The 17,617-nt window shown below is 43.8% G+C and overlaps 2 protein-coding genes across 2 annotated transcripts in view; one reads left to right on the forward strand and one right to left on the reverse strand.

Annotated features, from left to right (window-relative positions):
• Positions 1-648: 648 nt before the first annotated feature.
• On the forward strand, positions 649-5,510 carry LHFPL5 (LHFPL tetraspan subfamily member 5). The gene is made up of 4 exons (XM_062509354.1): positions 649-1,060; positions 4,203-4,495; positions 5,174-5,206; positions 5,466-5,510. The coding sequence occupies exons 1-4, from the start codon at positions 649-651 to the stop codon at positions 5,508-5,510; spliced, it is 783 nt and encodes a 260-aa protein (XP_062365338.1).
• A 1,124-nt stretch (positions 5,511-6,634) lies between these two features.
• Positions 6,635-17,617, reverse strand: part of SRPK1 (SRSF protein kinase 1) — a 28,260-nt gene continuing 17,277 nt past the window's right edge. The window contains exons 8-16 of the mRNA XM_062509820.1: positions 16,837-17,002; positions 15,814-15,839; positions 15,106-15,319; positions 14,423-14,851; positions 12,899-12,999; positions 11,884-11,991; positions 10,513-10,582; positions 9,964-10,056; positions 6,635-9,083 (exon numbers count right to left, since the gene is read on the reverse strand). Of these exons, the coding sequence (XP_062365804.1) occupies positions 8,899-9,083; positions 9,964-10,056; positions 10,513-10,582; positions 11,884-11,991; positions 12,899-12,999; positions 14,423-14,851; positions 15,106-15,319; positions 15,814-15,839; positions 16,837-17,002 (1,392 nt within the window). The 3' untranslated portion in view covers positions 6,635-8,898. The remainder of the gene's footprint in view (positions 9,084-9,963; positions 10,057-10,512; positions 10,583-11,883; positions 11,992-12,898; positions 13,000-14,422; positions 14,852-15,105; positions 15,320-15,813; positions 15,840-16,836; positions 17,003-17,617) is intronic.

Below are 17,617 nucleotides of genomic sequence, written 5' to 3' on the forward strand. Positions count from 1 at the left end.
ATAGCAGAGTCCAGTGAGATTCTGGGGGTCATGGCACAGCCCCTGGCACATTCTGGGGCACACGCTAGGGGTCAACACACATCCTGGGTCTCATCCCAACACACATCCCATGGCATGTGGCACATCCTGGGACACACCCAGGGGTGCACGATGCAACCCAGGCACATCCTGACACACTCCTGGGTGCGTGTGGCAAAGCCCAGGGCGTTACTGGGGTCACAGGGGGGGACAGAGGCACTCTGGGGAACAGGGGGGACAGGGTGCACCCCTGAGCGCACTGCAGGGCACAGAGGCACTCTGGGGCACATCCCAGGGCCACAAGGTGCATCCCAGGACAGACCATGGGGATATTTGCGTTATCCCAGGGTGCGTCTTAGGGCACACGGAGGAGGCGAAGGATGCATCCCGACAGAGCATCCCAGTCACACAGGGCACATCCTCGGGGCTCCTTCAGGGAGCATCCCGGGAGCGCATCCCGAAAGGCACCGCCCGCTTCCCCCTGCGGGAGCGGGGTCGCTCCGGCTCCTCCCGAGTCCCCCCCGGCGCGGCGGGGGTGGGAGGAGGTCTCGCCGCCGGCCCCCGGGGCGGTCCCGCCGCTGCCGGAGCCTCCCGCTGCCACCGGGCGGGGCCGGGGTCGCTGCCCCCGCCATGTCCAAGCTGCTGCCGGCGCAGGAGGCGGCCCGGATCTACCACACCAACTATGTGCGGAATGCGCGGGCCATGGGGGTGCTCTGGGCCCTCTTCACGCTCTGCTTCTCCATCCTGATGGTGGTGACCTTCATCCAGCCCTACTGGATCGGCGACAGCATCGACACGCCTCAGGCCGGCTACTTCGGCCTCTTCTCCTACTGCATCGGCAACGCGCTCACCGGAGAGCTCATCTGCAAGGGCAGCCCCCTGGACTTCGGCACCATCCCCTCCAGTGCCTTCAAAACTGCCATGTTCTTCGTAGGCGTCTCCACCTTCCTCATCATCGGCACCATCCTCTGCTTCAGCCTCTTCTTCTTCTGCAACGCAGCCACTGTCTACAAAGTCTGTGCCTGGATGCAGCTGGCGGCGGGTGAGCAGGGCTGGGGAGATGCACGGGGAGCGGGGGCTGCCCACGGGCCGACCCTTTTCCCTTTCTGCCCTCGAGTCTGCTGGGGATGGGGGGCGGGGGTTCGGCCGGTTAAGAGACCCCTTAATGTGTCACCTCCATGCCATTTGCTCACCCTTGCTGGTTACCCTGGGGACCTTTTACTAAAAAACTCCTTCCAGAGCAGCTGAGACAAAGCAGACTCGCCGCGTGTCGGGTGATGCTTCCCCGGGCGCTGCTGCCAAACCTTGTGCCCCCCCTTTTCCTGGGGGAGCTTCTCCCAGCGCCACTGCTCCTGCTCAGCAGCAGGGAGAGGCTTCGGAGGATCAGGTCGAGAGCACCAAAGAACCCCCCCAGAGCACAGAGCTCACTCCTGTGCGTGCGACCGTGCAGGAATGAAGCAGGAGACAGTGATGACGTTTGCTGGGTCATTGTAGTAACTCCCTGAGCTCAGGGAATAATACACGAGGAAGATGAAACACGAGGAGGGGACTGACTGACTGATTTGGTACCATCACTCGCATTTTCTCACTTTGCTGCTCGTTCCTGTGGTTCTCAAGCCTTTCCCATCTCTCCCCCAAGGCACTTGAGACACCTGGTAACCCAGCTCCTGTGTCTGATCCGAGCCTCAGCTGAAACCCAACCCAGCTCCTGAATCATGAATGTGAACCCTGGCACAGCTGACACCCCGTGGCAGGGAGGAGGCGGCGGGGGTTTCTTCAGTTCCCAGCTAAAGAATCGAGCTCAAGCAAAGATTTAGATAAGAAGCTTGGGACAGCTCAGCCTCCTGGGGAGTAGGAGCACAGAAGGGCTTTGCTGTGGTAGTTGGGGTTTTTACGTTAGTTTTTGTTGTTGTTGTTGTTCTGAATGGAGGAAGAGAAAATTGTCACAGGCAGTTCTGGCCAGGTGGGCAGGTACTGCTGCGTTTTAGGAATTATTTTAAAAAGTGGGCAGGCTGAGAGAGGATCTATTTCCTGGCCTCTGCTCTGCAGCAGGGCACAACTTCACAGAAATTATTTATTTCCCACTTCCCCCATTTCTCTGTTAGGTACAGGGAAGATTTATTCTGTATGTACTTAACCAACTGCTTTTCCATGAAGACAAATCCTCTCTGCAGATCAAGGAAGCTGTCTGCTCACCTTGCTGCTGGCTTGTCCCCAAGCCAAGGAAAAAGAAAACATTGGCAAAGGACAAGGCCACTGCCCCAGAAGGGGGTTCTGGCTTACTGAGCACCTGGTGGCAGAAAAGGGGCACTGGTGTGGTGCATTTAAGAGGGCTGCAGATGTGCACGAGGGGCAGGCAGAAACATCTGCTTGTCCACTACAAGGGTTGTTTCTTGTGTGAGAGGAGCTGGGGACTGCCTCACGTCTGCACCAGTTACTTCCAACGTAAGAGTGGAGCATGTGAAGGGTTTTTGTCAATCATGTCCCAAACCTTGCATATGAACTCATCCCAAGCCTGGTCATTGTTCTTGTCCAGTAAATACAATTTCTCTGAGAGGGGGAAAAAGGCACTTCTGAGATTTTGGGGCATGAGCTGCCCTTCAGCAACCTGCTGGCACTGGGGATGGTGCAGCTGCCATGGCAAAGCTCCAAAGGTGAGGTGCTGGGGACCCTGTGGCCAGGCTGGAGCAGCTGTCAAGGTTTGTGTGAGCTCTGAGAGCAGGCACAGGAGGAGCTGCTGCTGGAGCCACCACAGCTGAACAAGCAGAATTAATCTGCCTGCAAAGCTGCTGCTGACAGCAGCTCTACCTTAGCAAACCTAAGCTGGAATCAGCTGCAAGGCACTAGGCCAGGGTCTCCATCTCACACAGACTAAAGCCATTGCAGGTTTGTTTGGAGATGTTTCCTTGGAGTGACACGGCCAGGGCTCTGTGCAGAGGGAGCAGAGATGTTGCCTGGGCAACGCTGAGACAGGAGATGCTGGTGCAGCAAGTCCTTGACTTGTGGGAAGGCAGCACAGCAGGATCCTGCTCCTCCCTGTGGAGCAGAGCAGAGCCCACGGGGATGAATAACCACAGCACCTTTCAAGGGACAAGTCTATAGTACCTGATGTGTTTGTAGAATGGTGTTTGCTCCTCCAGCTCTCTCCACTTCAGTATTGATGCCTGGAAAATAGAATACATCTTTCCAATTGGAGCAAATATAAAAGCAAACCTTTAGTTGAAAGCTTTGAGGTGAACAACATGGCAAAAAGTACATGTGGTGTACAGTAATTCCACAATTTTATAAGGTTAGTAGATTAGTAGACTTATCCAAATACTTTTTATTGCTTAATACTACACTTATTGGTACACTGTCCAAATAAAAAGTTAGTTGGCTAGGTAATAATTCCTGGGCTCCTGGCCCTCTGGAAGCAGTCCAGGAGTTTCTCTTGCCCCACTTTTGTTACATCTGGTCCAGATTCTGGTTGGAAAACAGAATGTTCTCTTCTTGGAATAAGACTAAACAACATTTAGGAATGTGTTTGTAAGGTTAGCTAATTTTTCCTAAAGGTAGGGAAGAAAGATAGGAAAAAATACTAGAATAGCATATATGGAATAGCATAGAATATAGAATTCTATATATAGAATATGTATTCTATATATGGAATAGCATAGAATATAGAATTCTATATATAGAATATATATTCTATATCTATAGAATATAGAATTCTGTATACAGAATATGTATTCTATATATGGATATATGGAATAGCATAGAATATAGAATTCTATATATAGAATATGTATTCTATATCTACAGAATATAGAATTCTATATATAGAATATGTATTCTATCTATAGAATAGAATAGCATAGAATATAGAATTCTATATATAGAATATATATTCTTTATCTATAGAATAGAATAGCATATAGAATTCTATACATAGAATATGTATTCTATATATGGAATAGCATATAATATAGCATTCTATATAAATATGTATTTTATATATATAGAATAGCATAGAATAAATAATTCTATATATAGAATATATATTCTATATATATAGAATAGCATAATAGACTACTAGCAATCTACAAAATGAATATATGAATGTATGTAAAACATAAAAAGCTAAAAATCTTAGGCATCATCATCATCATCAGCTCAGGAGCACCAATGTCCCCCTGTCCCCGCAGCTACAGGGCTGATGATTGGCTGCCTGATCTACCCTGATGGTTGGGACTCGAGCGAGGTGAGGAGAATGTGTGGGGACAAAACTGACAAATACACCCTGGGAGCCTGCACCGTGCGCTGGGCTTACATCCTGTGCATCATCGGCATCCTCGACGCCCTCATCCTCTCCTTCCTGGCCTTCGTGCTGGGCAACCGGCAGGACAACCTCCTCCCCTCGGATTTCAAAGTGGAGAGTAAAGGTGAGCGCAGTGCGATTGCTCCTGAACGCTTCTGCAGCAGCATTTCAGCCCCAAGGGTGATGCCTTGAGAGCCTCCCTGGAGCAGAGGCTAGACAGAGTTAAAGGAATAAAGCAGGGATTTATTAAATAGCCTTCAAAGGATTCACCTTGGGCAGCACAAGAGCCCAGCTGAGGCTCCACCTAAGATAGACACCAGGTCACGAGTCCACACTTTTATGTTCTGGTCCATTTCCACATTGGGGTTCATTGTCCAATTCCAGCTCCAGCTCTGAATTCCCATCCTCCCAAATTCTCTCCTCAATTCTCTGCTGTTTGCGCTTTTTGGGGCTGAAGCTGCAGCGGTGTCCTTGGTTCTGGGGTTAGAAAAGGAGTGGTTTGTGTGACTGAGCTGTGAGAACTTGGAACACTTGACATGAAGCACAGTTATACACTAATACAGTACACAATCTGGAAATATGAAAGCTAAAACTCAAGGCATCAATTGCTGTTGCTTGGGTGGCATCATCCCTGCCCCAGTCACCCACTGCTCTGTAGGGATGGAGAGCCAGCAGCAGGCACAAAATTGATGGAGAACAAGGCAGGAGCCCAAATTCACCCAGATTACCTTTCCCAGGCCTCTGGGGCTTTCCCCTCATCTTGTTTTAAACATATTCCTTTTTAAAAACAAACCTGCAAAACACACCCATCCTTTCAGTTTTACACACTTACTCTGCAATTCTCTTTTTGTTTTACAGAAGAGGAAAATGACTGACAGAGCTGATCACCACGTAAGTGATAACCCACAAAGATTTTTAATGTTCCCAGCACCCACGATGTCACTGTTGTATTCTGATTACCAAAAGATTGACAGCTGATTTTGGTGTTGGAGTCACATGGGTTTTATTTGTGGTTAAAGAAAAATTAGTCTCTGCTTTGCCTCCCAAAACTGGGAAAGCACAAACCCTTGCCAAGTGCAAAATAAAACAAGCATAAAATTTGAAGTCATACTCCATTTCCTGACAGCTGATTTACTCTTTCTGTTCCTAGGGACATCCAGAGCTCTTCTTCCATCAGCCCTTTTCTTTGAAGTGACTCTTCTAGGAAGCTTAAACTTACCAAATTCTGTGGATTTTCCACAGCTGTTTTCTTCACCCATGGGGCTGCTCTTGGCTCACAGCTCTTGTGGAGCTTATTTGGTGGGAAGAGCCCAAAATGGACATAAGAGTTTCTGAGTCCATCAGGAAGAGAAACAGGAGGGGAAGGATGGCAACTTGCTGCTTTTTGGGGGCTTTGTACACCTTCTTTTGAGGAAATTATTTATGAATTAAAAAAAAAAAACCAAAAAAACACCACCAGAACATCAGTGCTTTGGGTTTTGTGCTCAATCTCCTGAGGGCAGAGGAAACCCTCTGCCATATCCCAGGCTGCCTTTTTACTGGAAAAATACCATCACAGGCCAATTCTCAGCTGAGCCATGAATCATTTTCCCACTCTGGACAACAATGACCAAACACAACCTCTGGAAAAGGGCACTTTTCTGGGAAAAAAGAAAACCAAACAGCAAAGCCAGGAATCAACATGCTGGGCTGTATCAGTGCCAGTCAGCATCAACTCCCTGCACCACCCAATTAATCTGATTTAGCCATCATCTACATCCCATCCAACACTCATCCATGGCAGCCCTTGGCACAGCACACTCCTGCAGAAGACAAAGCAGCTCTGACCCCAGAAACCCCCTGTGGGGGCAGAACCCCAAATCATCCTGCATTATGATTTTCATCTCTACTTCCTGTAAATTGCTGGTTCCTGCAGCACTCAATTCAGTTTAGCTCTAACAAGTACCTTCCAGTTCTGTGCTTCCCTATAATAAAAGTGTTTGGAAAGGTTTTGAGACTCTTGGCTAGGTAAGACAGCAGATATGACAGACTTGAAGTAAAATGTGTTTTAGAATGTAATAATTCCAGCAGAGTTTTCCTATGTTTTACTCTTCTCCCCTTTTTAAAATGGATCACAACACCAGCAACAAAATCTTTACCTACCTCATTCTGGAAATCAAAACTGAGTGTTCACTAATGAAGCAAATTCCATCCCTGAGCCCCTGACTCAGAACAGAATTACAAGGGGAATGTATGAAGACTAGGGCTCAGTTATTAAATAATCTGTTTATTGCAAGGCTTTCAGAAAGGAGAAGAAAAAAAAAAAGAAGACAAAGCACCCAAGTAGAAAGAATAAAAATGTATTTTCCTTCAGGTTTTAGACTGACACAGCAAGTACAAATCCTTTAGCATGAGCACTTCACGGCAATTTGGAAATGGAACAAACCCAAGTGAATGAGCAGACAGCACAAGACTGAACCATGGCAGCTGCTTCTGCAGATCTTCAGCTCACAGGCTGGCTCTAGCTTTGGCTATCATGGTAAAAACCCCCCTCCAGTCAGGGCTGGCAGAGGGAAGGAAGGATGGGCAGGAGCTGTCAACAGCCAAACAGTGCAGACCCTTCTGGGAAATGTTCCTTCATCAGCCAGTCTCAAGTAGGCAGGACCAGGTGAGCTTTCAAGACCACAGGAATCATTTGCCCTGCCAATGTATTTCACAGTCAGCTGGAACCCAGTACTGTCTGCAGTCCTCCTGTAACAGATACAGAAGTGACCCACAACTGGAAAGTGCCAGATGAAAGGAAAAAAAACCCCAAAATAAAAGGTTAACTCAGCAGTTTAAAACATTTTTTTGGTATGTTACCTGCCTTTCTTTCTCTTATTATATGCATAGAGAACCTGATCTACCACTAAAGGAACATGCAGCATGATTTGCATAAATAAGCCAGATCAGGCTCTGAACTGGAGAAACTCTGTTCAAGTGGATTAAATGACCTGGTTTGTGAATGATCCTTACGAACACACACACAGAAGTGACACATAACAGTGGTCTTGGCAGCTTTGGCAATGGAAATTGTCTTGGATAGCATCTGCATGGTCTCCAGCAACTTCTATCCTCTGCAAGCCACCACAAATCCAAAATCCTGTTTGGTCCAGAGTAAGGAAGTGACTCTGAAGTCTCAACGCTGCCAAATCTTGCTTAGAGAAGAGTGGGATGCACTGAATCTGTAACAGGATAGGCAAGTCTAGAAGAAGCCATCATAGAACTATCAAATGCCACAGTGATTTAACTTTTAATTAAAATTAATTCATTTAACCCATTATGTCCAAACCCCCTCTGAGAAGTTTACATAGAAACCCTATAGAACACTTTTTATTCGGGGTAACTCTAGAAACAGCTTCTAATCCAGTATCTATGTGAAAAAGTCAGTTCTCTTCCACTTCTGCTAGCTCTCTTCTTGTGCTAATGGCCCAGAAAATAAAAGGCAGTCCCATCCTGGGAGGTTATTTCTGAAGGCCGGCACCTGAAGCAAATCAAAAGAAATCTTTACACTAGAACTTCAAGTGTTGATTTTCAAAGTCCAGGGCTGCAGATGGCTGTAATACAGGCACTGCAACCCTTCCCTTGGGGAAAAAAAAAAAGTGAATGGTCAAAAATGACAAGTCAGAGCAGACTCTATCAGTGAAAGCCAATCTCTCATGAATACCACCTCACACAAGGCAGAAAAATGCCAGTAAGGGATAAAAAAAACCCCAAAACTTATGGCTCACTATAATGTTAAGAGTTGCCTGCAATAAGGCTCTCTCTGCAGGCTGAGGGTGCACCCATCTGTTTGCTGAGGGTTGTGCGTTGAGTCAGTTCCAGCTTTTGCTTATTTTGCTTGTCACCTTTTAGTCATAGGCATTGAAGTAGAAAACATCACCAAGTCCAGAAACTATTCTGACTATCAAGGGCACAGGGAAGGAGAAAAAGTAAATGGACAGGGCACTTTGGAGGAAGAAATAAAGGATACTAAAACCTAGGTTTAAAAAGCCTTTCAAAAGCAGCTAGAACTAAATAAAAGTTTGTGACTGGAAAGCAAAGAATACAGTAGACACCTAGAGTGATGGAGGATTTCAAGGTCTTTGCTCTAACAAGGATCTGGCACCACCTTGATGCCAACTGTGACTTCTCACTCCAATGGTAGCTACTGGATCATCAGTGGGAAAATTGACTCCTGAGTCAGTGAGATCTTCACAGGAAGAAAGAAGAGCTGGAATTTAGCTAAGGGATTATCCAAGCACGGGTGAGCTCACATCTGTCACACATAGTGCCTAACAGTGAGGAGACTGAGGAAAAATCTCTTATTCTAGTCAATTAGTCTTTGGTGAAGCCCCATCAAGGCAAAAACACAGATGATGCCCACTGGCTGAGCAGAGTCCCCATTAAGTCACACAAACAAACTCAGCAGAACAGGTTAGATTTATCTAAAATCTCGGAAGCCTTGAAGGAGGAACTCCACACTGAAAGTGAACAAGGAGAAAAATAGATCTGGGAAAGGGCAGCTGGGTGTGTAGGCTATGCTGTAAACCAGAGTATAACGTTGTGGCATTGCTTGGAAGCTTCTAGGAGTTAAGCCAGGGGTGCCTGAGACACTCTGCTGCTGTAGCTCTTTTCTCTGGGATCAGCTCCAGCATAGGGAGTAAGAAGTCTGTGAATGCAGCTGCCTCATCTTGGGACCACTCGTATTTTTCCACCAACACTTCAAAAAGGCCCCAGGGCTTCAATTTGGTGATGTGCTTCAGATCACCTGAAAATCCAAGGCAAATGGGTTGAGTGCAAGATATAGGAACAGAGCAGCTCAGTAAAATTGGTTGAACAGCCAAACATGACAGAGTGAACTCAGAGACTGTTCTAAGGGAATACAAAGTGCTGGGACATACCGAAGGGAGAGGTCAATTATATTAAACCCACTTTTCTATCTGCTTTAGAAGCCTCTTATAGAAATGTACTTCCTCAAAGGGTTCTTTTTTCACCTCCTGCTATTTCAGATCCCCTATCAGCAAATATTAACTTCATTAAATCACAAATTACGCTGCTTCACATGACAGATAAACTGTGCCACTGACTCTGGAATACATGCAATGCATGGAGGACTGTTTGAGAAACTAATACATTACAATAAAGAAGAGCTTGTATTTATAACAAGAATTATTAAACTAGGTCAAAACCTAATTTTCTGATTCAACACATTTCTGGGGTGCTCAGAACTTTATGACAATGTTCTGAGCTCTGAACAACATGGTTCATGATGCCAGGTACTATTCAAGGTGCCTGGCATGCCAGAAATGGAGTCAAGCTGTCTAGAAAAGCCTTCAAAAGTGAATCTCCTCCTCTAGCTAAATAAAACCACATCAAGTTGGACAAAACATCTACTGTGCTGTTTTTCTACCTGCTGCATTTGATCTACACAAAGATGCTGAGCACTAGGGTGTAGGATGTTTTTAGGAGTAAGACAAGAATGCCTTACATTTAGCTGCAGTTTCACTGAAAGCATTTCATAAAACAAAGACTTAAATATGCCATCTTTGCTGGCATCTATTACTAACTGGCATTTCCAGCAAGACACTCCTGTGTATTTGGGGCAAGGGATGACGGGATAAAGTGGTATTTGCTTTGTTTCCTTTTACCTTTTTTGGTGAAAAACTCCTTGGAATATTTTCCTGCCAAAATGAGCTTACGAGGTATTTTTCCCAGAAGTTCTATGATCAATGCAATATGATCTGCATGTGAAAAATAAGAAAACAAAACAAAACAAAAAGACAATGAGATTAATACATACAAGACCTCTCTATGCTAGTTTCATGCTCTGGGATATAAGGATAAAGACACTATCCCTTAAAAATTACTTTGGAGACCCACCTGAAATCAGATTCCACTAAGCAACAACAAAGACAAGGAGCAAGGGGAAAACAAATATGGGCAATTTGAGGCACAATCAGTTTGAGACACAAGGTAGAGAATCCAGCAGCAAGAGGAATGCAAAACACCAGAATAAGAGCATGGACTTCATTGCAGTGTTTTACTGCAGAGGTTTGAGTACAGTTGCTGCTCATTTGGGTAAAGCATCTTGCAAGGAGCTTTTACATTGCTGATTTGTAAGACAAGGCTCATTTTGAGGAGGCAGCCATTGGATTTCAAATCCCACTTTAAAAAAGGAAGAACTGAGACAAGCAGACCTTCATCTCGTGAGTAATCTTCCCCAGAGTGAGGCTCGAACAGATAGTCCCCTGTTGCCAACTCAAAGGCCTAAACAAACAGAAATGAGCACATTAAATCACTTCAAAACACTCTAAGATGTGTTGCAGGTTGAATCTGCAAATCTCTGTGGGCCAGAAGGAAAGCAGTGGGAAAGAATAACCTGCAAAACTACAGTGAACAGCTATAATCTTAAATACTCCATTACAGCCTAAAATGTGCAGTGACTTTGCAATGCTTTAAAAACTGCATTAAAAACATCATAGGCACACCTGGGATGAATTTTGGGGGCAGGACCACCAGTTAACCATGAAGTTAAGGTATTTCACATGCTTAGCCTTTTCTCTTCCTTTTCAGAGTTTTGTAAAAATAACACCATGTCCAAACTATAGTTTCTGGGGTTGGTCATTTTTAGTTTGTTTTGCTTGGGTTTTTTTTTTGATTCTTCCCTCTCCCCAGTTTTCCCATGTTTTTCAAATAGTTAATCTCTGAACATCTGTCTGTAGAGATGAAAACACGTTTTAAATGAGAAAAACATCTGCACTCATTTCAATTCACCACTCCTAAATTCTGTAACACATTCACCCTTTATGTATTCACTTGTACTCTGAACACTACCCCTGACCTTCTGTATTCTCAGTTTTCTTTATGAACTACTGGTGCCAAACAATTGAATCAGGCACACTGTGTAATTCTGGCCACGTGCTCTGCAGAAAAAATATGACCCTACTGCATTTTCTTTTACCATGTTCATCAAAATCCCAGCTTGTTTTCCAAGACAGCAAAATGTCTATTTTCCAAGCTTAAATTATAAAACCCAAGCTTTGAGTTGTAGAAAATACAGAATGGAGACACTGAAGAGGCACATGAAGTAAGTAGCTTGACTGATTTTTTTTCATTGTCATATTCTACATTTGCCAGCTGTGACAGGAACAGCTTCAGCCTCATCTCAGTGTTACTCAAACTAAATAGATTCCAAACCTGCAGAGGATGATTAAAATTAGAAATTATACTGAAGGCACCTGTGAAACAGTGCTAGATGCAGCTTTTTTTTTTTTAATATAAAAAGACATTGTGTTCAGAATTGCCTGGTTGTCCTGTTTTTCCAGAAAGCTTGATGGCAAAGTACAATCATATCTGAAATCTGCTGATGCTGGACAACAAAACTTTCAAAAGGAAAGCCACATGTGGAAAAAAAAAAGATAAATTAAAAGAAAACAACTCTGGTGTGGAAACCTATTATTCAGCAAGTCTGGAAGTTGACTGAACACTTGTAAGGGATTTTTGCCAGTCCCTCAGCAGCTCAGAGGGCAGAGCACAGAGGAGGAAGAACCCCAGCTGGCAGAACTCACCATGCAGGCTGTGCTCCAGATGTCAGCAGGGGTGTTGTACCCTGACCCTATCAACACCTCCAGGGACCTGTACTGCCTCGTCTGGATGTCCTCAGTGAAATGCTTGTGCTAAAGAGAAGAGATCTTTTACTAAACAGCTCAAGACTGCTTAGAAGAGAATCAACAACCTGGAAGGCAGACTAGATCAAAGCTCATTATCATTACATTTCAGCTGCATTTTACATCCTCGTTAACTATTTCCTTATATTCCTGTAAGTGCTGTTTAAATGTTCTACATGAAATACTCCTCAAGTGAAACAGCCCAGCAATTTAGAGGAAAGCAAGCCACAAAAACACAGTGAAGGAAGATTATGCAGCATGTCCTACCCAGTCCTGGCAGGCAGGCCATGGTCCAGCTCAAAGCAGATAAGCAACACCAGTGTGAGAAATCACCATGCCAGGCACTGCAAGCCTGACTGCAATTCTGAGTTGAGGAGACTCATCCCTCCCAACAGATCTGAATCTGTTGTAATTTGCCATTTTAGAAGCCAAGTAAAAAGAGAGATTTCTTCTATTTGATGTGTCAAACATTTGAAAACAGCACAGCACAACCATCAAAGAATAAAACTTGGGAGTTTTATTGTGTGAATGTCTTTCATGTGCTTGTGAATGCACTGAAATGGTCTGACAAGCTACAGAACCAGCATATCAGAGCAATTGTCTACAACTTTGTAGCTCTGCAAGAGACAAGAAACTCCTCCAGCAGTTTCCCACCAGCAGATTTCTACACTCTGTATGGGACAAGGCTCACAGCCCTATAAGAAGCAATCAAATGCCAGTGAGGCACCTAAAGCATGGGCTGAAATCTTGTTTTTAGAGGACCACTTCTTTCCTTGTGTCCTTGCTTCCCCCTCGTTCTTCCCCTGTCATAGTTTGAAACTGTCACTGCTTCCACAGCCAGGTCTTGCCATTTCCATCTTGGCAAACTGACTGAATCTGCAGCTTTAAAAAGTCAATGTGAAAAGACTAAACTTACCACCCAGCAGGCATTTCCTAGGTCAGCTATCTTCACTTTGAGCTTATCTGCATTCTTGGGCTCAAGAGGATTAAGAAGGAAATTCCCAGCAGCTGATTTTCCTAGAGGCAATGTGTACAACAGCTGATTAAAGCTACATAGGCAGTGTCACCATCTGTCACCCAAATCCTACCAACCTCTCCCCAGCCAGGAAGTTTTTCTGATGGATCAGAACTGTTCCCTCCTTGATGCTTGGGTATAAAAATGAGCATCACTCTCCACTATCAACAATGTCATTAAGACCCAACTGGTGTCACTAAGCAGAAGGATAAATGAGGATATACAATAGTGACTATTTCCCAGCATTTTTTGCACAGCCTGTCTATATTTAAAAAAAAAAAACCTGTTGAAATAAGGGCATTGCCAGACACAAAACAAGTCTCACAACCCCACTTAAGCCCTCCTAAATCTTTGAAGGAAGAGTCCCCATGGTACAGCATCTTTCTGACATACCTATCACTCACTGCTGCAACACAATTACAAGAGCTGAAGGATATATTGGGAAAATTGAATTACACGATGGAGAGCAGAAGTATTATGTCACTAAATGACACCTAGCTGTACCTCTAAACCTCAAATTTGGAAGTTTGAAGCTGTAAATTTGGTAGAGGGGTGTGAGAAGCAAAGGATGTCACTAACAGCAGAGGCATCCAGCAAAGTGCAGTTCAAGTTCCAAAATCTGAATTTCTCTTGTTAGTTTTCATCCATATAACTCCCCTAGTGGTACTCTTGCAAGAAAATATTGACTACTTTTTTTCAGTAAGTACAAATGGTAGTTTTTCCCTCCTTCTCCAAGCAGATATCTATCACCTGGCATGGACACAAAGATGCAAAAATGGGCAGTTTTACCAATTAATATTTTTCACACATACACACCAGGAGTGTGTTTTAATTGCTGTACACTATTTCATGTCTTATTTTCTCCTAAGCCTACAAGACACATTGTTTTCCAATCGGAAGAAAATCATACTTAAATAAAAACATTAAAGAAGTTGGGTTTCTTTCCCTACACTGTATAAGCTTTGTTTCAAGCTGCATTTTCTGGGAAAATATTTACCCATCTTGAGTAAGGGAGAGAAGTTACCTTTGCTCCATATTAAAAACCAAACTGTCAGAACACACTGAACATACCTATCCCTTAATTTAACAGCAAGTAACAATCTGTAGCCTTAGTGAAAATCACATAAGCAGCACCTGATTCAAAGGAATGTTCCTCTACTGAAAATCAAAGGTATAGGTGTTTTTAAAAAGTAGGAATATTTACACACTCAAAAGTCAAAACTGAGGCACAAACACAATTGGCACCTACAAACAGCAAACATCTTGGAGTATGATTGTCAGGTTAATTACTCTGGCAGGAAAACTCTCAAACAGGTGGTTCTGATCACTTAAGCCTACAAAATGCACATTTCAATTCATATGATAAAGTTCTGTAAAGAAATCTCCCACATCAAGGAGCCCTTTCTTACAAGGTTCCTCTTATACCTTTGTTGTCTGTTGGGCTGTTATTCTCATTCTCATCCTCTGAAGGGATCTCTGTCCTGATGCTTTCCTGAAAATTGTTGATCCTCTGCTCACCAAATGCTTGCTCTTGGTTGGATGTGGGCTGGCACACCATGGAATCCTCTGGGGCCAAGGGCACAAACGAGTCCGACATTGCTTCTTGAGGCCTCTTCTCTGAGTCACTGTTGTGCTGACTGTAATTACAGCTGTGCAAGTTCTCAGTCTTCTGTGTGTGAGGCTGATTGCCACAGTCATTGGCATTGTGGAGGTCATCCTCGAGTTGCACAGACCCTTCATTCCCAGAGTCTGTCAAGTCCGTCACTGGGATCACTCCATTGCAGTTGATTTCTCTTGCACGTTTTTCCACAATGCTTTCCATGAGATTAGATTGCTCCTGTCCAAGGGCTTGTGCTGCAAGAGGGGAAAATGAGAATGTAGCAGAATACGTCTTAATAAATAGCTGGAAGATGTTCAAGGGCATCCTGAGAGATAGAGAGTACTCTGCACGTACTCACTCGGTTTGTAAGAGATTTCCCAGCCTCATCACAAGGACAGAACCCACTGCAAACAGGTGAAATGACCACAGCTAAAGGTACTCCCTCCTCATCCCCACGAGGAAATGGGCATCGCTGTCCATCCATGCTGGCAATGCTTTAGGTCCATACCTGGCTTTTTGCTGACATTTTCCTCTGGTGGACTGACTTTTATGAGCATTTGCAGAGGGGTCTGAGCTTCTTCCTCCTCTTCAGGCTGTGTCTGCCCAGGGTTTGCTTCCTTCTCCATTTCCTCTATCTCTTGCATTCGCTTCTCCAACAACTCAGCCTGTCTTTTCTGCTTCTTTTTCAACTTCTTTTTCTTATTCTTTGACATTTTGTCAGCCTACATAGAAGCAAGCCGAGAAATTGGACTTAACATTTTATACTTCAACAAATTTAAAATGCACCAAGGTTTAATTTCTGTTAGAGCTGAGGAAGCAGTCTGTGATGAAAATGCTGGAGACAGCTCCTCTCCCAGATAAAAAGTAGCTATTCTGGGTTTTGAACCACTTGTCTATGGTTCTTATCAGTGCATTTTTGCCCTGACCTGAAAAACCTACATTATTCTCCAAGTGAGGGAGATCTCAGACTCCACAGAACAGTCACATTCCCAACAGACCTTGAGATCACCACAAGAACTCCTTGTTCTGGTGATAAATGAGCTAATATCATTTACAAGTACAAGATAGCACTGAAGCTGATGCCTATCCCAAACACAAATTATACTTTTTCCTTCTGATATGAGATTGCTTTCTCTTAATGCTGACTGGACTACGAAACAATGCAGAAGATTCTATCAGTAGATACATACTTACAGATGAAAGCTATCACACTTACTGGTTTTGGTTGTGGTGCAGTGCTCACTGAAAGGAAAAGGAAGATCAGTAAATCAGTATGGCTATACTCAAAAACTGCAACTGCATTCTGATGTTAAGGTACATTTTTCCTATGGGGTTTGATAACATTTTAATGATATCAGCAAAGGTGATTTTGAAGGATCATTTCTCTACAGAAACACAACAATAAAAAAAAAGATAAAAACATTAAATGAGCAAAGGCATAATTCAAGTTTCAGACAGGAGTCTTGCTTGATTGATATCAAAGACTTAAACTTCTTGTCACGTAGCTTCATTTACTGCATGTGTTATGCATCCTACCCAAATGAAAATGCAAATCAAAGCATTAAAATACCAAACTTCAGGGAGCTTCCTTAAGCTAAGATATGCTGTGATCAGTTCAGCTCAATGCTAGTGTTGTAAGATGATGACTGACAGAGCCTTCCAATACACACTGCAGTGGTTCTTGAAAAGTACACACAGCTACAGATGGATGTTCTGAAGAGGAACACAGGGAACAGAAGAGAATTTGCCCTCAGATCTTTAGGGATGCTTGCATGTCAATGCATGTTTCTGTTATGGTTTTCCAGACTTCTGCAAACTGACAACAGGTAACTCACCTTGTGGAAACTCATCAAATGCATTTCCGGCATCGTGCAATGAAAGGTAATAAACTTTTGAAGGAAATGTGAGAACTTTGCACATTTTTACACCAGTTCTATATTGAATGCATCAACGTTGTGCTACATAAGACTGACTTTACCAGTGCAAGACTAGCTGTTGTTAAAAGCTGGCTCCAGTGTGCATTTATTCTCCCTCTCGTTTTCTGACACAAACTGCCTTCCCTGCCATCTCAGTCACAATTTATGACTAATTTCCCACTTACACTCATTTTCAAAGGTTACTTGCATTATTGTTCCACTGTACACTCAGGAAGTTTTCCTTAGTGATGATTTGGGGGTATGTGGGAGAAAAAGCATCAATTTTCAGGGGGAGGAAAAAAAAAAGAAAAAAACTAAATCACCTGCAGAGCCAGATGGTGGGGGAGCCCCAGACCTCTGCCACTCTGTTGCCTCTGCAGCCAGCCTGCGAATGTACTGGTCATTCACACACAGCAGGATGTTCTCAGGCTTTATGTCTGTGTGGATGATTCGACACTTTGTATGCAAGTAATCCAGACCCTGAAGAACCTGCAGGAAGGGAGAAGGAAGTCAACCATTAGCCAATTTAATTGAGAGCAAAGTGAAAATGCAAAAGTGCCTAGGATGGCCAGTGAAGCTGAAAGGGTTTGTGTGTTTGAGAATACTCCAGGTTAGAGCTGATGTGATCAGTGGTTACTACCCAGTTCCACAAAAAAAGGGATCAGTGTGATCAGTGATTACTGCTCAGTTCCACAAAGGAAGAGATTTGCATCAGATTTTGGCTTCCATTTAGAAATACTCTATTTACCCTCATAACTTGACTTTCCACAGGTGAAAATGTTATTTTAATACTCTACAATAAAATCACACCTTCCTCCTCCCCTGCACCTCCCATGCAGAAAGGTGTTTCTTCTTAGGCAACCACCCAGTAAGGAGAACCAGTTTCTCTTGCTCTTCATTAAGCATCATGCTTACTGTGACAGCTTTAAAAAATACTTTTCTTACCTCAGTCATTCCTCATAAGTGGAGGTTAAAAGCAAAAACCATCACAGTTTATCTGCAGCTGAAGGTGCTTGCAGTAGAGAAAGGAAGTACTAACTCAAGAATATTTTGTTGCATGAAGGAGATACCTTGGATTTTTAACTTTTGTTTCCTTGGATCTGA

The sequence above is a fragment of the Cinclus cinclus genome, chromosome 27, assembly GCF_963662255.1.
Source record: "Cinclus cinclus chromosome 27, bCinCin1.1, whole genome shotgun sequence".
NCBI classification, from domain to species: domain Eukaryota; kingdom Metazoa; phylum Chordata; class Aves; order Passeriformes; family Cinclidae; genus Cinclus; species Cinclus cinclus.